The sequence below is a fragment of the Epinephelus fuscoguttatus genome, linkage group LG9, assembly GCF_011397635.1.
Source record: "Epinephelus fuscoguttatus linkage group LG9, E.fuscoguttatus.final_Chr_v1".
NCBI classification, from domain to species: domain Eukaryota; kingdom Metazoa; phylum Chordata; class Actinopteri; order Perciformes; family Serranidae; genus Epinephelus; species Epinephelus fuscoguttatus.
In genome coordinates this window covers 3,665,238-3,691,332 of record NC_064760.1, presented here as the reverse complement: position 1 = coordinate 3,691,332, position 26,095 = coordinate 3,665,238, and the positions used below count along the sequence as shown (strand labels likewise).

The 26,095-nt window shown below is 43.0% G+C and overlaps 1 protein-coding gene across 2 annotated transcripts in view; it reads right to left on the bottom strand.

Annotated features, from left to right (window-relative positions):
• shtn3 (shootin 3) overlaps positions 1–26,095 on the bottom strand; it is a 45,669-nt gene that overhangs the window by 7,385 nt on the left and 12,189 nt on the right. For both annotated transcript variants that reach the window (XM_049586435.1, XM_049586436.1), the window contains exons 3-12: positions 12,064–12,158; positions 10,082–10,262; positions 9,198–9,295; positions 8,926–9,007; positions 8,471–8,565; positions 7,714–7,860; positions 6,892–7,045; positions 3,004–3,178; positions 2,656–2,726; positions 381–481 (exon numbers count right to left, since the gene is read on the bottom strand). In XM_049586435.1, coding sequence (XP_049442392.1) covers positions 381–481; positions 2,656–2,726; positions 3,004–3,178; positions 6,892–7,045; positions 7,714–7,860; positions 8,471–8,565; positions 8,926–9,007; positions 9,198–9,295; positions 10,082–10,262; positions 12,064–12,158 — 1,199 coding nt within the window. The remainder of the gene's footprint in view (positions 1–380; positions 482–2,655; positions 2,727–3,003; positions 3,179–6,891; positions 7,046–7,713; positions 7,861–8,470; positions 8,566–8,925; positions 9,008–9,197; positions 9,296–10,081; positions 10,263–12,063; positions 12,159–26,095) is intronic.

Sequence of the window (26,095 nt, the reverse complement as noted above, 5' to 3'; positions counted from 1 at the left end):
CAAAATTAATGAGTTCATTTGAAAAGGTTTGTGGGCAACAAAGCACCTGATTGTATATCTTAATTAAATCACAAGTAAAACATGTTTTCAATTTGTCGTATTACTGTGCAGGATTCAGGGGTATCGGAGTGATTAAGATGTGTCTAACACACGTGTGATAAGACCAGGTGAGCCGGTTTGTTGGTTCAGAAGTTTGGATCTGTGTTTTTAACATGTAGCACTGTGACAATCAAGTGCATCAAATGTTTCCTGGAGGCCACTGCAGGGGAATTCTTCTGGATGTTCCACATTATTTTATGATCCCAAAACTAAAATACGGACTAATCAAACAGAATAAATAAAAGTAAACCTCTGTCTCAGTGTGCCCATCTCGTCCTCACCTTGCTCTCCTGACTCTTGACGGGCCGCAGGACGACGCCATGTTTGATCCTCTCCATCATTTCATTCACTGCCTTCGCCTTCACGTCGTCGCCCTCGCCAGCTACAGAGACACAAACATGGCGTTAGCTATTAATTTTTCTGTGACACTCAGATCCATTTAAAAGCTGCAAATCTTTCACATGATTTTTTGAGCTATGTTGGTAATTTAACATCTCGTGATTTTCTTTAAACATAGTTTAAACTCAAATAATGAACTATCACATTATAATTAACAGACTGAAATATGCCTTGTGCTTCCTCTTTGCCTCATGGTCAGACATATGTTAAAAAGGGGGCGTGGCTCTACTGTATGGAGCTACATTAGGGTCAAATGTTTTGTACTTGAAAAAATAAAATTTGAAATTGAAAATTCATGTGTTGATCTTGAATTTTGAAAAATACAACAATGTATTCAAAATAAAAATAAGTATACGAAATGTTTTTTCAGGTTAAATATAATTTTGATTCACTTAATTCTTTTGAATGAATAATTTATTTTCACTTTTCACTTCCATATATATTTTAACATTTGAGGTCTTATTTTTTTCAGTTGCATGTTTTATCTTTTCAAATTCAGATTTTATTTTTTAAAATCTGTTTTTTGAGTTTCAGACTTTTGACCCTGACGTGGTGTGGGGGGCGTGACATCAACTGAGAGGGGTGTGGAATCATGAGTAACAGTGCCTTCAGGCACACTTATATACACCATATTCATGTGACTGGCAGTGTAAAAATTGATGCCAGTGACAACCTTCCATTTAGAAATCTGTTTTAGACAGTACTGAGCACCAACTGCTGTATAAGAGCGATAAATTATGCCAGATTTTGCTGTTCAACAGCCACATTTTAAGTGCTGATATGTCCGATTTCCACATAGCACTGTGAACGCAGCGTAGTGTCCGCTTCGCTTGTGATGATGGCATCCAGTCAGTTGGGTCAATCTGCTGGAGCCCATACATCCAGCACACAGGTGAGAAATGTTAACTAAGGTTTGGGAAATCATATGAAATATTAAGGGGTCGTTTTTGTGACAACATACATTTTTTTTAAGTGGCGAATTTGTCAGAGCTGGGAAGTGTGATTGTCCACAGCTCCATCATCACGGCCCTGTTGATGCTTCCTCATCCAGTAAACGTGTCCCCTGGATGAAACCTTTGAGCTTGGGGAAAAGGAAACAATCCTAAAACACCTCCCTACTCACCTGACCTGGCTCCAGGTGATTTTTGTGGCACCAAAAACGACCCCTTAATATTTCATATGATTTCCCAAAGCTTAGTTAACATTTCTCACCTGTGTGCTGGATGTATGGGCTCCAGCAGATGACCCGACCGACCGGACGCCATCATCGCAAGCAAAACGGACACTACGCTGCGTTCACAGTGCTATGTGGAAATCGGACATATCAGCACTTAAAATGTGGCTGTTGAACAGCAAAATCTGGCATAATTTATCGCTCTTATACAGCAGTTGGTGCTCAGTACTGTCTAAAACAGATTTCTAAATGGAAGGTTGTCACTGGCATCAATTTTTACACTGCCAGTCACATGAATATGGTGTATATAAGTGTGCCTGAAGGCACTGTCACTCATGATTCCACACCCCTCTCAGTTGATGTCACGCCCCCCACACCACGTCAGGGTCAAAAGTCTGAAACTCAAAAAACAGATTTGAAACTGAAGAAAAAAAAAAGATCTGAAAATGAAAAAAGATTTGAAACTGTAAAAATCTGAATTTGAAAAGATAAAACATGCAACTGAAAAAAATAAGACCTCAAATGTTAAAATATATATGGAAGTGAAAAGTGAAAATAAATTATTCATTCAAAAGAATTACCAAAGTGAATCAAAATTATATTTAACCTGAAAAAACGTTTCATATACTTATTTTTATTTTGAATACATTGTTGTATTTTTCAAAATTCAAGATCAACACATGAATTTTCAGTTTCAAATTTTATTTTTTCAAGTATAAAACATTTGACCCTAATGTAGCTCCATACTACTGCAGTCCATTTTAAAAAATGTTTAACACTGTGACTGGTTTAAAGACATCCCGTCAAATAAGTCTGTGCCAGTCAGAGGACAGTAACCATAGATCTAGACATCCTAGAAAGCTTATGTCCATTGGAGTGGACGGGAAATAAAAAACCATTCTTATCTGACATCAAATGCTTCTGTGATACAATATTGTGCTGATATGTTATTTAATGACACGTGGAGGTGCAGCGAGACTCACCTGGAGGCTGCTCGATCTTCACAGAGGCTTTAGAGCCTTTGGACGACTTCCTCATGATGGCGATCAGAGAGCTGACAGAGGGAGAGACAAGCAGCTGTGATCAATCAGGAACGGATCAGCTGATCAGAAAACAAATGGATCATAAATAAATGTTTTCAACCTCCGTTTCTGTCGTTTCTGTTGGTGCTTTTATGTCTGTCCGAGAACCTTATGTGATTTTAAAGGTGGTTCAATCTCCCCTCAAGGTGTTCTTGAGATATAGTGTTTACAAGAATAAGATGGACGACCCAAAAACATAACGTCTCCCTCCACAGTGATCACAGTATCATGTGTCTGGCTTACTCTCACCTGAGGGGGTTGCATCTCGAGGGGGGAGGTGGCGGAGGGGGTGGAGGAGGAGGAGGAGGGGGAGGAGGCGGCTGTGGGGGAGGGGCGGGAGGTGGGGCAACCCCAGGTGCAGGGGGAGGGGGCGCCGGGTTGGTCGTCACGGCAACCTCTTTCTGGGTCTCCTGGAGCTCGTTGACTGTGGAGAGGAAGGAAAGCAGTGAATACAACACCTGCTACAGTCACTGCCTGGTCACACCGTGTGTCACACTGTGTGTCACACACTGTGTCACGTCACATCAGGGTCTCTGTTTACATTTATTCTCTGGTCAGACCTGAATCATGCTGTTTGACACATTCAGTAAAAATATTTTACAGAATTTATTTAGCATATCCTCTTGAGACCTGTGTTGTCTTCATATGAGGACATCACACTTTGGGTTTACTGGACCATATGCGTAATTCTGCATAACTTAGACCTCTTGTCCTCAGCCATTTTTTGTGTTATCAAGTGGTCTAATAGTCTAATCCATGTAAAAACAAGATGGCAGCCATCTCTGCCAAGTCAGTCTGCAGCCGATCCTGACACAAAAGTGGACAAGGTCCAAAACCTGATCACATTTAATGGTTGAAACATGTTAATTTATGATTAAAAATGTTTTATAAGGCAACAAATTTGACCAATTTGGAGGCTGTTAATTAGGAAGTACTCGTTTAAAGACATTTTAATTTTGTCAAAATAAAAGCTTCCTTCGTGTTTTTATTGACGTACGTGCTGTCACGTCACGTTATCTCATTTAGGTTTTTCCGTCTTTCCTCCTGCTGGAGCTCTGATGATGCGAATCCCTTCAGCCTCCAGGTTTAACCACAGAGTGAAGCCTCTGACCCAACACACTATCTGTGCACGCCATGAAAGAGCCTTCTGTGTGTATTGTGTCCCTCTTTAACGGTTTCTGGGTGAAGTCAGTTGGTGGTTTTGGCCGCGACTTCGTGTGACCCGTTTAAAGCAGACAGATGCCACGCTGCACGCAGGGAGAGAAACTGGGCATGTTTGCCAGCCTCCCTGCAGCAGATGGGTCATAAACGCCGCTGACACTTTTATACTGTACTCTTACTCTCACTGCTCTCATAGCCACTGTACTCTACCTGTTCAGCAGCACACAGACACAGTTAGAGACCAGCTGGGGAACGTAGTGAAGCATTTAGCAGCTAAAGAGAAAGATTCCCCCCAAATAAAGCCTTTACTCTGCCTGTTCAAGGCGGGAATACCACGCTGTCATGCCACCTCGCCACTCTATAAAAGGTACAATTGTGGAATGGGGAGACTACGGTTGCCACCTTCAATGTGGGAAAATAGGGACACATCCGTAATGGCCCCATGCCTGGGGAACACAAATCAAATGAGGCGTCCTGGGGGTCCTTCTCCAGGAGATTTGGGGTTTCTGATGCTTAATTTCCTGTATTCTGGCTACGTTTTATGCACCAATATATGTTTTTTAAGTATCAAGTTCAAAGTTCTCGCTGCTCTCACCATAAATGTAAAGGAAAAGATTATGTTATTTTGCAGTCTACACTGTGTTGTGCGAAATATTACCAGAGGGCACATTCATAAACTTAATTAGCCTAATTAATTATTTGGCCTCTGCACAATGATTGCTGTTATCATTCTTTTAATTAGCTTACCATTTGAGCCATTATTTCCACATTCTTTTATCTTTTGATTTCATCCTGAATCCAAAATCAATCAGTTTATAAAGTGTGTTTCAATATCAGAGCTATAAATTAATCGTCAACTATTTGTCTGAAGTGTAATAATAATAATGATTGAAATATAACTGTGATGATGGTTTACAGATACACGTGATGAATTTGTGGTACTGGCACTATAATAGCCACAGCCATGCGTAATGATCTGTTAATATACTCCCTACACAACTCACATCACAACTTCTGTTCAATATCTATTGATTTATTGTTCTAGTGTTTTATTTGACTTTACAAAACCTGAAATCAGACTGTGGGACCTGAAACGATTTGAAGTCTGTCCCTCTGTCGATTAGTTTCCTACTGCTGTAGTTATGCTGCGTTCGTTTTATACTCGGAGGTCGGAAATTCCCAGTTCCCAGTCGGAAATTTAAACTCGCACCCTGAGGTCGGATTTCCAACTCAGAAACTCGGAGTAACCGCATCAACCCCGACTTATTCAATTCATGATGGCTGCCGGTCATATACACATATCCTCCAACTAGAATACAAAAACTGTTGTCAACTCAGAGTTGACGTCATTCCCACTTCCGACTTCCGACCTCCGAGTACCAAAGTAATGCACCATTAGTCTCGCTCACCAGACCTTTCTCATGACTCTCACTTTAAGATTGGAGGAAAAAATGCCCCGGCTGCTTGTATGTTGTATGTCTGTTTGTGTAAATAATCTTGTTCAGTTTACAATATATATATGTATATATATATATATTTATTTACGTTTATGTTTGTTAATAATTCCTGTTTATTTAACTATATATTTGTTAATACTATTGTTTAAATTTCTTATATTTTCACGTATCTTCCTCTCTTGCAAGGAGCACCTTTAACATAAATAATTTCCCCTCGGGGATCAATAAAGTATAAAGTATTTCTGTATTTCTTTCAACCAATCAAAATCGTTCTGGGCGGTGCCACAGCAACGGTGCACTTGCAAAAAGGGGAGAAACAGGTTCTGGTGTAACACGCCCACAAAAATATCTCCTACAGGATGTGAACCATGGCAGAAAAATGGCTACATCCCCGCAAGATCAAACACAGCAAAGGTTAGTAAAGGATGTTTGTCGACTATGACAATGGTGGGCGGGACTTCAGCGGGTGGCTCGGTCCGCCCAGTGAGAGCCTGATCTATGCAGCGAACTTCCGCCCACTCAGACTAGACAATGATTGGCTTTCATATCAGTGACCTATCTAAGTTGAATGTCATATTTTAGGGAAGCGTGCAGACATCGTCCCCTTCAGTAGAGGAATGTTATGTTAATGTCAGACACAAGTCAGTAAAGTTAAATTAAGACATTTTTGGACACCTGTGGCCTAGTGGATAGAGCAGGCATCCCATATACAAAGGCAGCATCCTTGCCACAGCTGCCACAGTTCAGACTCCAGCCTGCAGCCCTTTGCTGCATGTCATCCTCTCTCTCTCTCTCAGACTATCACATCCAAAAAATCCAAAATCTTTCCAAAACAAGACGGTTCACACATTTAAGGACCAGAAACAGAAGAAGAACTCATTTTTGAGTGGAGGGGGGCTTTAATGATGAACCACAGACCTGATGCTGCGTTCAAATGGAACCTGTGAGCTTGCGTTTACGACAGTCGTGAACTCTCCCAAAACTTACAAGACTGTGAACACAACAACAGACGGGGTGTTCATATGGACTCTCCTCGTGAACATGGTAAACACGACCTCATTTGAACGCAGCGTGACTCCAGACTTTACAGAGTTCAGTCGGCTCAATCAGAGCGTCAAACTGGGTCAAACAACATGGGCCACTGGTGACTGTAGAGTACCAGTGCATGTGTTAATTAGCATGTGACAGTTCACTGTATCATTGCTCCTGACGGGCCTCATTCACAATCTGTGCTTGAATCCAAGGGTTTGGTAGAAATCTGGGAATCATTAATCTAACATCCTAACTTTACGTTTACGTACGTGACCGTACGTCATTTGTGAGGCGCACTTTTGTGGAATATCGCACCAACTGTTCTATGACAATACACTGTATTATTACCAGCACTGTCGCTCTAACTTGAGTGAACGCTTCCATTTAAAAACCTGGAGAAGAATTCAGACTGATCAGCTGTTTAACTCCACCTGCTGTTTCCACCCTGTGTGTGTGTGTCTCCAACTCCACCTCCACCTCCACCCACCTCTTTTCTCCAGCTCCTCATTCTTCTTCTCTGCCTGCTCCAGTCGTCCATCCACCTCCTTCTTGGCGACCTCCAGCAGCTCCAGCTGCCTCTGCAGAGCCTCCAGCTGCTTCTTCACACAGCTCTGCTCCAGCTGGGCCTCCAGGCTCTCCACCTACACACACACACACACATGATAGTGATGATGGAGGATCTTCATCTATCTACCGCATGCACCTGCTGTTTTTATTTTAACTGATTCTAGATGACAGCGTTGTAGCAGAGTACAAACTAGATTGTAATTTCCGATTATGTTTAGGAAATTTTCTACTCCTTTTCACAGTGAGCACACCTTGAAGCAGCTGTAATTCATCTTTTTATAATAATAATGAGACCATGTGAAAGCGAGGTGAAAGGAGGCGTGCCATATGATGAACCTCCAAAGAAATAGCCGCCTGAATCTGCGGCTCCCCTTGTGTTACATGCCACACCCGTCATGCCTCTTTGGATTCTGCGATGCCAACATGTCTAAAATCACACATGGGAGCGGCATGAGGCAGCTGTTGTTTGGCTCTGTGTAAAATAACACACAGGAGACATAAAGAAGGGACCTCATAGCGGCTCTATACCGTGATCTCTGCGTCAAAGGGCTCGAGAGAGAATATGGGACTGTCAATCACCAGGTGACTCCTGATGAATCATCGTGTTGTTTAGGAACACCTCTCTGCTGATGACTCAGTCCTTCACTGTGACTTCCTGTCACTCAGACTGGATGAAATGAGATGACAGCCGTCGGCTCCGTCAGGACGCACACCTCCTCCTGACAGTAAACTGCAGGTTTACCTTCTGCTGATGCTGCAGGCGCTCCTCCTCCAGGGTTTTGGTGATGGCAGCGACGTCCTCCAGAGCTTTGAGGAGCTGAACGCTGGGCTCAGCATTCTGCAGCAGCAGCATGCTCTGCCTGTTGGCCTCCTTCTGCTTCACCAGCATCTGCAGGACAGAGAGGAGGAGGAGGAGGAGGAGGAGGAGGAGGTGAAAGGGAATGAGGGGGAGGGGAGGAGAAAGATGAATGAAGAGAGAGAAATCTACATTTTTACATACAAACACAACATATCACACACAGACTGAATCCTGCAGGCTCTTCATTGTTCAGGTCAGTAAACACCACATTCAGGACGTTTCATTCATCAGGTACGTTATTAACATGCACATTAATTACCAACAACAACAGCAGCACCCAACTGGAGTACAGGCCTTTAGCCTTCATCATGGCTCAGAAAATGAACAGTCCTATAAAAGTTTGGTGTCATTTTGAACTGGAGCGTCTGCAGATTGATTCCACTACAGCGGCTGCTGTGCCACACATCACCAGACACACCTGGAGGAGAAGCATGGATGGACTTGGCTACTGCACAACTAAGTTTAAACACACTCGTGCACTGATGGCACAACTATCAGGAGCAATTTGGGGTTCAGTATTTGCCCAAGGATGCTTCCACACATGGACTAGAGGAGCCAGGGATCGAACCGCTGAATGACCTGCTACCTCCAGAGCCACAGCTGCTGATTAACAAGCGTGTTTCCATGATCGTCTCTTTACCTCGTGTGCGTAGGTCTCAGCTTTGACTCTGAGGCTCTGCTCCAAGTCGAGCTGGTCCTTCATCCCTTCATACTCCTGAGCCGCCATCATGGACACTACAGACAGAGAGACAGAAAACAACAGATTAGACTCATATTTTATTTTCAACCTGTATTTGAGTCAAACAGTTAGCATGTTGACCTGACAGTTAACATTCTGCATTAGCTTGTTTCATGCTAATATTAGCATGCCGGGTGACCAGGAGCCACAGTATGTAGTCAGTTTGCTCCTGTTGTGTCTCTGTATGCTCATGAAATAAAGTCCGACAGTGTTCATTCAAGTCGAAGCATTTTCAACTAACGTCTTCTTAATTAATTTTCATCTTTGTATTTAACTTTTATTAAACTTTACAGCCTCAGAACTCCACTTCATCTTCAGTGTGAGGTGCGGTGGCTCTGCAGCGTGCTGTAACTCACCTCTGTTGAACCTCTTGATGGTTTTACTTTGTTGATCAACAGTTTCACGGAGCTCCTTCATCTCGGCCTGATCTTTCTCCGACTGCAGACAGTGAAGAAGAATTCAAGTGAATCAGACTCCAGCATCTAAAACTCACAGCCTGTCTTCAGTCACAGGCCGAAAACTTATCATAAAACTATATTAACCCCTGTATGACACGCTGTGATATATTCTGAAGTGACATGAAGATCTCCACAGGTGCACCCTGATGATGCTGCTGCTCCCTCCTCACCTGTGAACTCAGCTCTTCTATCCGTCTCTGCTGTTCGTGAATCTGACACATGAAGTTCTTCTTCTCCTCCAGTAATGTGTTCACCGTCTCCCTCAGCTCTGACAGAACACATAGTAGAACAGAACGGCACAGTTTATTCCTGACAGACTACATCCTGCACGATCAGCATGAGAACAGAGCGTCTGCCACGTTTTTCCTCAATGTGTTCAGTACATGTGACAATTAGACCCTGATATTTCTGGTGTGTCCATCATCATGACCATCAGTATCTACAGCACAGTTTATGGAAAATACGTTTTATAAAACTGTGATGTTTCGAAGCAGACATTTCCTAATATAGGCTGTGGAAATTAGGATTCATCCTGTGGAGAGCATGGATATAAAGGCAGATAAAGGCCCTGTCGAGGCCGCAGGAGATCGTTGTTTACGTGATCCTGTTTAAAATCAATCTATAATAAAAAGTATAATAGCTAGAGCACTCATTGTTTTTGCAGCAGAAAGCTAAGGCTTCTGTCTTCTACGGCATCATGTTGCCTGTGTGTGATGATATCATTACATTATGCTACAAGCAATCCAAAAGACGGCTAAAACGTGCAGAGGTGCCAGAAGCACAGAGAAGCAGGTTAAACAGAATGTCTGCTGTATTCTTTTTGATGATGATGCTATTTCAATACTTACATCAGTTATTACAGTTTATTGACTAACATACCTTTAGGTTTAGATTGTCCAGGTTTTAGGGACATAAAGCATTTGAAAATAATCCAAGAAATGACATCATAATAAGCAAAAATACCAACATATGCACTGGCAGACCGTTTCTACTGCAGAGTTCAAAGGGTTAACCTGCTGTTGGTGCTGTGTGAACAGAATTGTACGTATTGTACCTTTAACCTGTTGTTGGTACTGTGTGAAGGTGTCAGGACTTCCGTCAGCAGCGTCTGCGTCTGCGTCTGCGTCTGCGTCAGCCTCCAGAGCGATGCAGTCTGAGATGCTGGGCAGCAGCTCGTCCAAACAGGGGCGAGACGACAGACTGAGGTACTTCAACTTCCTGTTCTCACAGTTCAGCTGGAGGTCAAAGGTCACAGGGTCAATGACAGCGTCATTAAAACTATAAATCAAACAGCTTCATGGTCCTGAAAGTGTTCACATGTTAAAGAGTCTCTGAAATAAACATTAAGCACATTTCATATTCATTGATGTTGTGACAAATATAAAATGTTATAAACCCAGCTGCAAGAATAAATGTTGGCAGTGTACGTTTGTGCAGACCGCGGATATGTTAAGAACATTATTACGTAGCGGATATGCTAAAGCTGTGGTGAACATGTAGTTATGTTTAGGTACAAAAACCACTTGGCACAAGCTTCGGTGGAAACACAGTGACAGGTCACTAAAATAAAAGTTTGGTGGCTAAAATGCAGCTAAAAACAGCAATGACTCACTAAAAAACAACCTTTTATGTTTGTTGTTTTTGATCAGTGGTCTGCAGCTTGGCAGACATCTCTTGCAGGTGTAACCACATCCACCATCCCCTCCCTTCCTGATGGCAAAGGCAACTCATATACTACGTCACAATGTATGAAACTAGGCCTGTCACAATAACTACCTCTGTTGGAGGATATATGGTCCCAAAAACAATTGCGCTAAAACAATTAATATTGTCATTTTAAGATAATTTTATGCCACTGACATAATGACAATATGAGAGTATAATAAAGCAAGAACCCCCTTTCAAAGAGTAATGAATCAGAATCAGAAATACTTCATTGATCCCTGAAGGGAAATTGTCATTTTTTACAGTTGCTCCAATGTAAAGAATAGAGGATTATAATAAGTAAAAAAAATAGTCTGAAATAAAAGTATATAAATCTCAAGAAACAAATTCAATAAAATATAAATATAAATGTGCATTGTGCTACAATGTTAATACTTTTAACTTTTAATTTGATCACAGCTAAACATGTCTCAGCACAGATACTTTTTTCTGTTCATTGTGTTCAGGTGCTGCGTCAAAGTCTCGTGGTTTAGTGAAACCAGGCGGGCACTCTTTCAAGTGGCAGTAGCTCAATCTGTGGAGACCTGGCTTGAGGACCAGAAGGTCCCTGCAGGGACCAAGTATAGACTGTGGGCTGGCAGCTGGAGAGGGGCCAGTTCACCCCCTGGGCACTGCCAAGGTGCGCTTGAGCACCAAAGCACCAAACCCCCAAACTGCTCCAGGGGCGCCGTGTTATGGCTGACCCTACACACATAACTGTGTGTGTGTGTGTGTGTGTGTGTTGTGTGTAACACAAAGGATATGCTATAGTTACATTTCCACGATTTTGTGTTAACGGACAATAAAGAACTTAAATTAAATGAATAAATTGAAACCCTGCTGTTTATTGTGCCGTCATGTTGGCTGAAAGTCTTGCAAACAAACACACATGTAAACCCAACAGGCAATATCGTACGATATATGGACCTGAGCTCCAACATTTTTTCCGACCTTAACAAGACGATGATGTCATTATTGTGACCAATACGAGGCACACAAATGTAACGTAACTGAGGTTTGCAGAAACGTGCAATGGAAAATTTCTTCTAGCGAGTGGACTAAATGTTATATATATATTAAAAATAAATGATGCACCTGTTGTAACTTCCTCTGAACATTATAACATTTTAATAGTTAAGAACGCAGCTTTCACTGTGGAGTCAGTAACACACAGTCACATGGTCTCTGTGCAGAGTCATCCTGACTCAGCTGCTCTCTCTATTCTCCTGCTAATGCCAGCTGGACCCCCCCGACACTGCTGATCCTATAGTATTGATCATTGAGAGTGTGAGTGTGTGTGTGTGTGTGTGTGTGTGTGTGTGTGTGTGTGACCTTTGTGGCCAGGGCCTCTGCATTCTCCCGGCACGACTTCTCGATCTCCAGCTGAGTCTGCAGAACGCTCACCTCCTCAATCACCATCTGAGACACTGAGGGAACACACACACGCACACACACACACACACACACACACACACAAACAAACAAACACAGTTTTAGGGTCACACATTACACTGTATAATGACTGATTTCACAGTTCTGATCGGATCATTAATAAAAGTTAATGATTTAATGTGCATTCCTACAAACATCTGTGAGAAGTATTGATGGACAATTTATTGATAAGACTTGATTCTAATACACACAATATGTCAGAGCTATTTGGGATGGAGAAATACACGTTAAACCCAGTTGTGATAAACTAATTTTCCTTTAAGAACAGACAGAAAACAAGAGGACATTAAATCTGTTGAACTTGATCATACAAACAAACAATCAAGGAAATATTTTTCACGAAACAAACGGAGTAGAAAGTTTCAGACACCCAAAACATTCATTATAACATCACTGACAGTGAAGTCTACTGTCCTTGTCCCAGTACACAAGCACGGGAGGGGAATCCATTTATTGAGCCAAGTATGTGCGACTCCTCTACGATAGGTGGAGATATGCCCCCTTTCAGCTTGTTAGTATTGGACCTTTTTCCTGTTGACCTATTACGTCACAGACCAAACAATGGACAAACAAGTTAGCTACGGTTAGCTAGCTGCTAACTGCTACCATGGTGGACAACTTTACAGCTCTGTACATTTGGTCCATCCAAAAAGTCACGGCTCTGGATGTAGATTTCTCCATGTTGTTACCGGCTTCTTCTTCTCTTACACATTTAATGCTATTGGACTTCAGGGTCAAAGCCCGGGGCGGAAACTGTGGAGCATGCTCAGAGCGCCTCGGCCAGTTTGGGTCTGATTGACTGTATACATGCAGGAGTCACATGATCTGGGTGTGTTAGTCCCACTGTGAGAAATTCACTTAGTACGATTTCAGTCAGAATAGTTTTCATGTTTACAGGGATTATAAAAGTCCAGTTTTAGCCGGACTGACACAATAAATCAATTTTCTCTGATGTCGTTAACGTACTGACTGTGTTTTGGTGTAAAACCATCCCAAACACTAACAGCTAAAAAAAAAGTGAGCCTGAGGTTGTTGGACGCCTGCAGCTGTCAAACGTGTCACCAGAGCTCTGCTAGTCCTCAGTTATTTTAAAATGACCCAGATATGGAGACTCTGCCAAGGCTAGAAACTCGACCGGATGAAGTAGCTTTCATCCACTCGTCTCTTTCCTTTCCCCCTTTACTTCCTCTGCTGTGGATGAAGTCTGAATTCTAGCAGATTACTGTGATAACTGAATTGTTTTCATACAAGTATTCAAGTGTTAGATTAAAATAAAAATCTGTTTTGTCTGAGATTTCTTTCTTTCTCTAGATGAATTGCAGTTTTCTCTCACTCCTTCATTGATGGTTTCAGTTTGCTTGTTGGAGCAGAGTCAGACCTGGACTGAATGGATTGTGTTACAGCCAGCAGGAAGCTGCAGCTAACATCACTTTTCCATTAACAGACTCCTTCCTGGTCGATGTACAAGCCCCAAATCTGATTAGACTGCTCTCACACACAGGGCTGACAAAGCGTTCTGCCCTGAACTTCTGCCACAGTGAACCTCAAACTACCTGGATAAAGAGCCCTAAACAACCTGTATGAAGAGTCTTAAATAATCCAGATAAAGAGTCTCAAACAGCTAGGATGAAGAGCCTAAAACAACCTGGATAATGAGCCCTGAACAACCCAAATAAAGAGCCTCAGAAAACCTAAATAATAAGCCTCAAACCATCTGGATGAAGAGTTTCACATCACCTGCATAAAGAGACTCAAACCAGAGAAAAGAGGTTCAAACAATCCAGATAAAGAGTGTCAAACAGCCAGGATGAAGAGTCTCAAACATACTTGATAAAGAGCCCCAAACAATCTGCAAAAGAGCCTCAAACACCTGGATGAAGAGCCTCAAATCGGAGAAAATAGGCTAAAACAATCCAGACAAAAATCCTCAGAACATTCTCAATAAAGAGCTCCAGACAACTTGGAAAAAGAGCTTAAAACAACCCAGATAAAGAGCCTCAAACAATCCAGATAAAGAGTCTCAAACAATCCAGATAAAGAGTCTCAAACATACTTGATAAAGAGCTCTAAACAACCTGCAAAAAGAGCCTCAAATCCGAGAAAAGAAGCTCAAACAATCCAGACAAAAAGCCTTGAACATACTCAATAGAGAGCTCCTGCCAACTTGGAAAAAGAGCTTAAAACAACCCAGATAAAGAGCCATGAACAACCTGAATAAAGAGCCCCAAATAACCTGGATAATGAACCTCAAACTACCTAGATATGGTCTTAAAATTCTTGTAATAGAGTCTTGAACAACCTGGATAAAGACCTCTAAATAACCTGGATAATGAGCCTCAAACAGCCTGAACAAAAAGCCTCAAACACCTGGATGGAGAACCTCAAACACCCCCCAAAAAAGAGCCCCAAATAACCTGCATGAAGAGCCCTGAGCAGCCTGGATAAAGAGCCTCAAAGCTGAGAAAAGAGTCTCAAACAATCCGGACAAAAAACAACCATATTTGATAAAGAGCTCTAGACAACCTGAAAAAGAGCCTCAAACAACCTGGATGGCGGTTAATTAAACACTGGTACTAAAGGTGGTAGTGAGACTAGTTGACGTTTTAAGAGAAATAAAGTTATGAACTATTGAAAGAGAATTCAGTAAAACAGACTTTAATTCTAAATGCTGCTTCATGAGGATACACCCGGAGTTAGATACTCTCCTCTGGTTTGGAAATGTAATCTCTGCTGCAAATGTTGATGATGTCACACTGATGATTGTAGTATGACCTCATGGTCTGGTGATCTAAGACTCAAACCACCTAACTGCAAAGTCAATCACGGCTAGCTGTGGTAATGCACAGTCAGCAGGTAGAGACCCATAAACACTCTGCGACTTTAAGTCTGTTCTATAAATACAACACAATAATAACATCCAGTGTTTCATCTCATTCACTGTCGACTCCAGTGTTCGTCTATGATCATTAAAGCATCACGGAGTTTAAACTCAGTCATCAGTCGTCATCGTTCAGTCCAGTGTGCAGTGTGTCACACACGTCTCCTCAGCAGGTAATGAGTCAATCTGTCATTGAGGCAGAGCTGCTGCTGTAACTGTAACCATCCGGCCTGCTCAGCACACACTCATGTTTCATACAGATAACAGAGGAGTGTGTAAACTGATCACACTGAAACACTGATCGATCCCCCCTGACAGAGCCTGTTATTATATATTAGGGCTGGGGGATATAGCAAGGTATCGCTATATTTTTGTGTGGCAATATTGTATCCTCACACAGTGCCAAGTATAGACTAATTAATGTATAAATTATTAATATTACAAATACAAATTCAACTTTAGGTGGCCTACTAAAATAATAAAATCAATTGCTTTTTCAGTCCACTGAGTACATTTTGCAGCAGGAAATAAAATTATCTAAGTCAGATGAACAGACTAAAAACACTTGACCTTATTAGGTAAAACAGACGTTGACAAAGTTTTTTTTTGGTGTCATAATTCACAGTTGAAAAAAGGTAATAAATCGCATGATAGCTGACTTCATTTCAAACTTTAACAACAACAGTCTGATTTAAAGACCGGAGTTTTAAGGCCTCTGACGGGGACTCTACTTTAACGGCAACTCCTTTTAAGGGATTCTGTGCAACTATGGAAGTCCCTAAACTAAGGAGAAATTATCGCCGTCAGCCTCCATTAGGTGGAGTTGTGTTGCTACCTCCTCTCCCCTTGGATCTCCGCAAGTGATGTGAGGACTCTAAAACTTCACCTGAGCCTCCCTCAGCATATGGGTGAGTAGATAACGGCTGAATTTTCATTTTTGGGTCACTATCCCTTAAGTGTCATAGTTCAGGAGAAAACCTCCCTGGATCTAATCTAAACTACACACCCGAGCTCAAAGCCATACAATCCTCTCAATTTCTGATTCTAAGATACAGAGACTTTTTACCCAGAAGAGACGGGCTGATTCGTCCTCAGGACTTTACAGCTGACTGTAAACGTCTCTTTCTGTTGTTTGTGATGCCGAAGATAAAATCCATTAGAGGAAGCTGAGGAGCAGAGGAAGAAGGAGGAACTGCTCCTTGAGGAGATCTGGCGCCTCCTTTTCTTTTTCTTTACAAGGACAAATACATAAGACAGTGCTTCATAGCCATGGCTGATCTGCAGCCCCTGCCCCTGGTCAGGCTTTTAGAATTAAAACAGTCAGTGGACACTTACTGAGCATGGAGTGATTCAATAATACAACACAACATATACAGTAAAATATGGGCAAAGACTGAGTCAAAGAGGAGACCACAATAAGAACAGAGACAAAAAACATGTGTCTCTATCTAGAGCCAATGTTTGGTTTGTCAGTTCTGGGCTACCGTAGAAACATGGCAGTGGGAACATGGTGATCTCTGTAGACGAGGACCAGCTCCCTATGTAGATATAAACAGCTCATTCTGAGGGAACGAATCACAATGATTCCTATTTTCAGGTGATTATACACTAAAGAAAAAACACACTTATTATATTATATTCCATTTCCTACACGCTGGAGCTTTAAGAGCAAAATTCTGGATGCAGATCAAAATAATAACTTGACTGTAACTACATCCACGTCTCACCAAGTGACCTTTGATGACCTCTTATGTTATGTCCTGTGTATCAGCTCAGTGTCGGTGAGGCTGTTGGCTTAAAGTCGTGGTGAAAAGTGAGGATGCTGTGAGAGAGGAGGAGGACGAGGAAGGCTTCTGGATCTATTTTTAATCCCCTCATTCAATGTTTAAGGCTTGTGGATGGGCCCCTCTCTCCCTGTCTGCGTCTCCATTCAGTCTCTGTAACCATCTCTTCCTCCCCCACGCCGCCGCCGCCACGCATCATCCTCCGCTCGGCTGCACGGCGGTTCAGCTGCAGCTCTGTGGGTCAGACGGTGGAGAGCAGCTCATACTGGACTATTTATAGTTTCATTCTACTGTGTCTTTCTAGAGAACCCAGCAGCTGGTGGCATCACAGGGGAACACTGTCTGTGTGTGTGTGTGTGTGTGTGTGTGTGTGTGTGCAGGCTATCTTGATTTCACTACATGCTGCAGCAGTTTTGCTCTACATTCTGCCAACCGTTGCACAATTCATTTCAGACTGTGTGCATAAATGCATCTTATGTTGATGTGTATATGATGTTGTGTCTGTCTTTTGACTTTGTGTTACCTGAAGATGTCTCGTCTTCAATATCTAGTTTAAATAGGTCTGGTGCAGTCTATGGTCTGGTGTTGAGGGAAAACAGTCCACCAATCAGAGACTGAAGTGGGATCAAGACTGGGGACATCATACAGGTTCAATAAATGAAGCTCAGTGTAAGTTCAATCAGGAAGACTTTCTTTATGCTATATTCATTCACAATTCTCTCTCTATGCCACTTCCCTATCTTCCTCCAATCAGCTGATTATAGGCGTTCACATCCAGATCCTCAGCTCCCTCTTCATCTCATCTCATCACCACCACCAGCGTCAAGACTCCATAAGGACAGGGGGTTCCCTGATCTACTACGTCTGAAATATATGACATCCCAATGGGGTCTAATCGCCAAAGACTTTTCACATTTCTCATACTTATGTGCACATGTAAATCAATATTCTTTTCTCTTACAACAAGTCTCTCCTGATTGAAATATCAGATTTAAATGTCTTCAGCCATGTGGAAAATACAAAGTGTTGAAAAATGACGGACAATGACGACGGACAGAAATGTCACTCGCTGCTACAACTGAGTGAAACCAAATGTTCACTTCACGCTGTAGATGAACAACAGTCGTTACTGACAGATCACAACTAAAACGTCCTCATACCTACACTGAACTGGTCACGTCTGGTCTTATAGCACTGTTTTAGTCTTACGACCACTCAAAATTAGACCGGTTATTTTTACGTTTCCATTGTGAAAAGTTGTGGATGGTACCAATGGAATGGTCCCGATATTTCGTTACCTTTCTTTTGGGGTACCTAGCACACTGATCTGGTACTTAAAGGTGGAGCTAGAAACACTGCAGTCTGTTGATTGGTCAATACAGATCTGTCACTCTTGCTCAGGGCTGAGTTGTGTAGTCTATATGCATGGGTGCAGATCTGATGACAAGTTTGGGGGGGACACAATCAGTTGTGATTTTTTTTTAAATTGCACGCGTGCAAATCATGCCCACAGAGCGCTTGAGATTGCCAGCATATTTCACGATTTCATAGAGGCTCATCACCATCACCAAGTCATTCAAAAAGCACTACAAAGAGAATCATATGCTTACCTTTACTGTTTATTTCTCTTAAACAGCCAGTAGTACACAGAACTAGCCATCACCCTCCTTTTCACTGCTTCGCTGTTAGTTAATGCTACTTCTAGTTTCAGGGTCTCAGGCATGTTATGTCCACTCACGTTCTCATCTCTTGCCTCTCACGGATTCCCATTTCTCCTCATCAGCTTCCCTTTCTCCCAGTATATAGGACTACTGTATACATTTGTTCAATTTCAATCTTTTAAGCTATTTAGAATTGGGGGGGACAATTTGTGTTTTTCAGAATTTGGGGGGGACATGTCCCCCCCGTCCCCCCCGGGATCTGCACCCATGTCTATATGCCATACAAGGTGCTGCGTGCTATTCAGTTCAGACAGTCACTCACACAGCCACTGGGAGCAATTTGGGGTTCAGTGTATTGCCCCACACCTAGTAGAGGAGCTGGGATCAAACCGCCAACCCTCCAATAAGCGGATGACCTGCTCTACCTAACTTTTATCTAACTTTTGTTACATACGCAACATGATATAAGTTAAAATAACTTCACTTTGACTTTTGGGTTCATGTGAGACATGAACATCTGTCTCCTGGGTCTAAGTCCATCCACCTTCTCCCTACGTGGACTCTGTCGCTCTTTATGCTACGTCACCTGTATTCCTCCTTTGCTCCTGTCATAATCACTACGGCCCCTAGAGGTCGCTGCCTAAAGGCCCAAACATTCTCGGGCGGAACGTACATGGAGCGTACTCCGCGGAGGTCCACCCGGACCAAAAGCGGACGTCTGCAAGTGTGGGTGAAAAGCTCAGATTTTACGATTGCACGGACTCCACTCCACGCACCAGTGACTGCTCGGCATGTATTTTTCACATCGACGCGCAAGAATTGTGGGTAATGTAGTGTGTTTCACGGACATTTTTACAGGAAACTACAACGCGGAAGTGCGCTCGACTATGGGAGCCCGAACGACTGCGGACATTCCTCGTGGAGTCCGCTCCGCTTATAGTACGCCCGAGTATGTTCGGGCCTTAAGACCAAATATGGCTCGTAATAAGCCAATAAGTAGAGACAACCTTAACAGCCTCTCTTTTTTGCAGGAAGGACAGTCTGGATCAGTTAATTAAAGATCATTGTTTTCTCAATTCATCGTTTTATTAGCTCAGCCTGTAATTGCCAAATATGAATAACCCTTTGAAACTTACCAAAGTCGACATATTCAGACTGTTGCTAATTTTCGGTTATGCCACATAGAATCTCTGTAGGCCCCATGACAACTAAACCTCTGAATCCTCTGCAGGTGATGAATTCTTTCTGCCTCAGCAGCGCAGGAACATGAGTGAGAGCTGAAAGCCTCTGTGTGACAACAGAGTCTCCTCTCAGTGGGACAGACATTTTGTCCTCCAGCCTCTGTCTCCTGTCACTAACTGTTCTGGGTCAGTAGCTCCTCTCACTTCTGGGCTTCATCAGAGAAATGACGTGCCCTTAAAACCTGTAATGATCCGACAGAGAGGCTAAAAACAGAACGCTGCTTTGTGTTTCTGCAGAGAGCTGCAGCTGGGGGAAAGCCTCTTTAGAGACGATGCATGTTATTAACACATGATCTGGAGGATTAGCCAACGGTAAGCATGTTCATCCAGCGCTAATGGTGACATCCCAGCACACGGTGTTATAACTGACAACGTGTGAGTGCTGCTGAACGCTTCCTGTCCAACCCTCCTGATGTGCAGGAGTTTAAATATGATTCCTGGTGAATTCTGGTTAATTTTTGGGGGATGCACTGGTGAGTGAAAATGTGACTTTCTCTCCGAAGAAGAACACCAAAAAGAGTGAGAGTATTAAAGTCTGAGGAATTTAAGCTGTAACATTAACTGAGCTGAGCCCTGAACAATAGGACAACTAATCCTGCCTGCAACTGCTTCAGCTAACACTTCACACAGTTTTAAATGTTCATTTTAAAATTAACACCAGAGCAGTGAGAGCACACATCGACCACATTTATGTCATTATGAATACCAAAATTAAACAATTCAATTATCCAAAATGTTTCTGTTTGGCTTCATCCACTGAAAACTAAAATGTGTGACATGATAAAACCAAATGCGCGCACGCACGCACGCACACACACACACACACACACACATAAAACATGAATTATTAATGAAACAATAAATAATATGTAACATGCTATCATTATAATTAGTGACTGACTGAAAGCTGCATCATCTCCACATGAGGACAGTCAGAGACAATGAGACGTTCAGGGTCTCCTGTCAGCAGTCTGTTAGTGTCTCTCAGTGTGTAATCAACCTCAGGCTTTGATCTGAACACAGCTGACTGAAGAACTGGGCTACTTAAGCTAACAGCTCTGCAGTCCATCAGAGTGCTAACAGTTTTAGCTTCCAGCTACATGCTACAGTAGCATTAGATGATGTTTGCTGTGGGATATAGGCCAGCAGAGTGCTAATGCTATTAGCCCCCAGCTACACGATACAGTAGCATTAGATGATGTTCACTCTAGGCTACATTAAGCTAACAGCTCTACAGTCCATCACCATTAGCATCTAGCTACATGTTACAGTTACAGTAGCATTAGATGATGTTCACTCTGGGCTACATTAAGCTAACAGCTCTACAGTCCATCACCATTAGCATCTAGCTACATGTTACAGTTACAGTAGCATTAGATGATGTTCACTCTGGGCTACATTAAGCTAACAGCTCTACAGTCCATCAGAGTGCTAACAGTGTTAGCTTCGAGGTACGTTAAAGCTACAATAGCATTACTTGATGTTCACTCTTGGCTATAGGCCATCAGAGTGCTAATGCTATTAGCTTCCAGCTACATGTAACAGAGCATTAGATGATGTTCACTCTGGGCTACATTAAGCTAACAGCTCTATAGCCCATTGTAGTGCTAACACTGTTACCTTCCAGCTAAATGTTACAGTTACAGTAGCATTAAATGATGTTCACTCTGGGCTACATAAGCTCACAGCTCTACAATCCATCAGAGTGCTAATACTGTTAGCCTACCGCTTCATGTTACAGTAGCATTAGATGATGTTCGCTCTGGGCTACAGAAGCTAACAGTGCTACAGACCATCAGAGTGCTTAAATACTGTTAGCTTCTAGCTACGTGTTATAGTTACAGTAACGTTTGATAATGTTTACTCTCCTACATTAGCTAACAGCTCTACAGTCCGAAAGAGTGCTAACATTGCTTGCTTCCGGCTACATGTTACAGTTACAGTAGCATTAGATGATGATCGCTCTGGGCTAAAGTCCATCAGAGTGCTAACACTGTTAACTTCCAGCTACGTGTGACAGTTACAGTTGCATTAGATAATGTTTGCTCTTGGCTACATAAGCTAACAGCACTACAGACCATCAGAGTGCTAATACTGTTAGCCTCTAGCTACAGTATATGTTACAGTTACAGTTGCATTAGATGATGTTTGCTTTCGGCTAAAGGTGATCAGAGTGCTAACACAGTTACCTTCCAGCTACATGCTACAGTCATAGAAGCATTAGATGATATTTCCTCTGAAAAACAATGCTGGAAGTCATTGTTATGTTTCTACATGTCTCTCTGTTCATTCATTTTTTGGGCTGTTTTGTCATTTTGATTTCCTGTAGGCTATCTTGTTTTTCAGGCAAAATATTTTTATTAATTTCCATTTTTTGCACTGCATGTCTTTATTTTCTGTTATCTTCCAGTGACCAGTTTCTTAAGATTAACTATGAAAGTAACTCAGCCGTAACTCATGTCTCTCTCTGCACCACATTTGAAGCTCAGGGAGAATTTTGGCTGTTATTTAAAGCCCGTCCTGTCTGACACTCAGCTCCTGACAAACTGCTGCTGCAGTATAACAAAGAGCCTAAATTACAGAGTGTGAGACATGAGCTCCGCCAGCTTCCTACCAGCTCAGCGGCTCAGCAACATGCAGCCGGCGCTGCGGGGAAGAAGAGGCAGTGTTTTATTTTAACACAGAGGAACAACAGAGTTCAGAGAGTGTGGCCTATACTTCCACTGCTATCAGACAAATGCAGTTGTGTCTGTATTTAAACTTTACTGTTGTTTATTAATCACTGCAGCTGTTTGTCGATCAACCAGTGATTCATATTTAAAAAAGGGTGGTTGTCTAAGTAACAATCTCACAAATGTTGAAGTGAAACAGAACAGGAAGTAAAGGCCCCAGAGCTGCTGTGTGACGTACTGCACCATCATGAGCGTCCATCATCAGTGTGTTATCCAGCAGTGAGTCTCAGACTAATGAACCATCAGTCTGAACTTTGAGATTCAAACAAACCTTAAATCAAGAACCTGCCAGAAACTGTGGCGATCTGATATGGAGGAGCAAGTAGAACCACAGAGGGTTAAGAGCAGGCACAACCACAGAGGATAAAGAGCAGGCACAACCACAGAGGATAAAGAACAGGTAGAACCACAGAGGATAAAGGGCAGGTAGAACCACAGAGGATAAAGAGCAGGCACAACCACAGAGGATAAAGAACAGGTAGAACCACAGAGGATTAAGAGCAGGTAGAACCACAGAGGATAAAGAGCAGGTAGAACCACAGAGGATAAAGAGCAGGTAGAACCACAGAGGATAAAGAGCAGGTAGAACGACAGAGGATAAAGAACAGGCACAACCACAGAGGATAAAGGGCAGGTAGAACCACAGAGGATAAAGAGCAGGTAGAACGACAGTGAATAAAGGGCAAGTAGAACCACAGAGGATAAAGGACAGGTAGAACCACAGTGGATAAAGGGCAGGTAGAACCACAGTGAATAAAGGGCAAGTAGAACCACAGAGGATAAAGGACAGGTAGAACCACAGTGGATAAAGGGCAGGTAGAACCACAGAGGATAAAGAGCAGGTAGAACCACAGAGGATAAAGAGCAGGTAGAACGACAGTGAATAAAGGGCAAGTAGAACCACAGAGGATAAAGGACAGGTAGAACCACAGTGGATAAAGGGCAGGTAGAACCACAGTGAATAAAGGGCAAGTAGAACCACAGAGGATAAAGGACAGGTAGAACCACAGAGGATAAAGAGCAGGTAGAACCACAGAGGATAAAGAGCAGGTAGAACCACAGTGAATAAAGGGCAAGTAGAACCACAGAGGATAAAGGGCAGGTAGAACCACAGAGGATAAAGGGCAGGTAGAACCACAGAGGATAAAGGACAGGTAGAACCACAGAGGATAAAGGACAGGTAGAACCACAGTGGATAAAGGGCAGGTAGAACCACAGAGGATAAAGAGCAGGTAGAACCACAGTGAATAAAGGGCAAGTAGAACCACAGAGGATAAAGGACAGGTAGAACCACAGTGGATAAAGGGCAGGTAGAACCACAGAGGATAAAGAGCAGGTAGAACCACAGAGGATAAAGGGCAGGTAGAACCACAGAGGATAAAGGGCAGGTAGAACCACAGAGGATAAAGGACAGGTAGAACCACAGAGGATAAAGAGCAGGTAGAACCACAGAGGATAAAGGACAGGTAGAACCACAGAGGATAAAGAGCAGGTAGAACCACAGAGGATAAAGGACAGGTAGAACCACAGAGGATAAAGGGCAGGTAGAACCACAGAGGATAAAGAGCAGGTAGAACCACAGAGGATAAAGAGCAGGTAGAACCACAGAGGATAAAGGACAGGTAGAACCACAGAGGATAAAGGGCAAGTAGAACCACAGAGGATAAAGAGCAGGTAGAACCACAGAGGATAAAGGGCAGGTAGAACCACAGAGGATAAAGAACAGGTAGAACCACAGAGGATAAAGAGCAGGTAGAACCACAGTGGATAAAGAGCAGGTAGAACCACAGAGGATAAAGAGCAGGTAGAACCACAGAGGATAAAGAGCAGGTAGAACCACAGAGGATAAAGGGCAGGTAGAACCACAGAGGATAAAGAGCAGGTAGAACCACAAAGACCCACTCATCCCTTGTTGCTGAATAATTCACAGCAGCAGGTTTTAATAATTGATGGAATCACATTACGTGACCTGTGGGAGAGACAGAGGATGAATAAATGAGTGAATGAATGAAAGAGTGAACTCATGATGGTGTGGCGGGAGGATCAGGAGCTCCACTTCTGCTGCTGGACTCAAGTTTCTGAAAACTAATGTTGGGTATGTCTTCCCTGTTTTCATCTCTGTTGTCACTTTGACTATAATAAAACATCAACAAAATGATTCATAAAGAAGTACAGATATCATCAGTTGTAATATCATTACAGACTTTTATGATAAAAGGGTGGAGAATTAATCCAATGAATGAACGTATTATCCTAAAAGGTTTTCTTAAAAGCATCTCAGACCCCCCTGAACCCCAACAGATCTGGTCCTGTCCAGTGTTGACTCCATGATCCCAGGTAAAGGTCATCTTTGAAGACAGTTTGACTGTTTAAGGACAACAAACTGTGAAGAAGACTGAAAGTCTACAGCTGTCCTCTCCTCCACCCTCAGACATGTCTTGTCCACTACTCTCAGACATGTCCTCTCCTTCACCCTCAGACACACCCTTTCCTGCACCCTCACACATGTCCTCTCTCCTACCCTTAGAGATGTCCTCCTGTTTACCCTTCACCCTCAAACACGTCATCTCCACCACCCTAAGACATGTCGTCTCCTCTGCCCTGAGACATGTCCTCACTTCCATCCTCAAACATGTCTTCTCCTCCACCCTCAAATATGTCTTCTTCTGTACCCTCGGACATGTCCTCTCCTTCACCCTCAGACACACCCTTTCCTGCACCCTACCTTCAACCCTCATTCATGTTGTCTGCTCTGAGACATGTGTCCTCTCCTCCACCCTCAAATATGTCTTCTTCTGTACCCTCGGACATGTCCTCTCCTTCACCCTCAGACACACCCTTTCCTGCACCCTCACACATGTCCTCTCTCCTACCCTTAGATATGTCCTCTCCTTTGTCCTAAGACATGTCCTGACCTCCACCCTCAAACATGTCCTCTCCTCCACCCTCACACATATGCCCTCAGCTCCACCCTCAGATATTTTCCTTTCCTCCATTCCTCCATCCTCCACATTTCCTATCTTGTGTCCTAAGACATGTTCTTTCCCCCACCCTCAGGCATGTCCTATCTCGTGCCCTTAGACATGTCCTCTCCTACCCTTAGATATGTCCTCTTCTTCACCTTCAACCCTCATTCATGTTGTCTCCTCCACCCTAAGACATGTCGTCTCCTCTGCTCTGAGACATGTCCTCTCCTCCGCCCCCAGACATTTCCTCTTCTCCACCATCATACATGTTGTCTCCTTCACCCTCAAACATGTCCTTTCCTCCACCCTCAGACATTTCCTCTCCTCCACCCTCAAACATGTTCTAACTTCCACCCTCAGACATGTCCTTTCCCCCACCCTTTGACATGTCCTCTTTTCCACCCTCAGACATGTCCTCTCCTTTGTCCTAAGACATGTCCTGACCTCCACCCTCAAACATGTCCTCTCCTCCACCCTCACACATATGCCCTCAGCTCCACCCTCAGATATTTTCCTTTCCTCCATTCCTCCATCCTCCACATTTCCTATCTTGTGTCCTAAGACATGTTCTTTCCCCCACCCTCAGGCATGTCCTATCTCGTGCCCTTAGACATGTCCTCTCCTCCACCCTCAGACATGTCCTCTCTTTC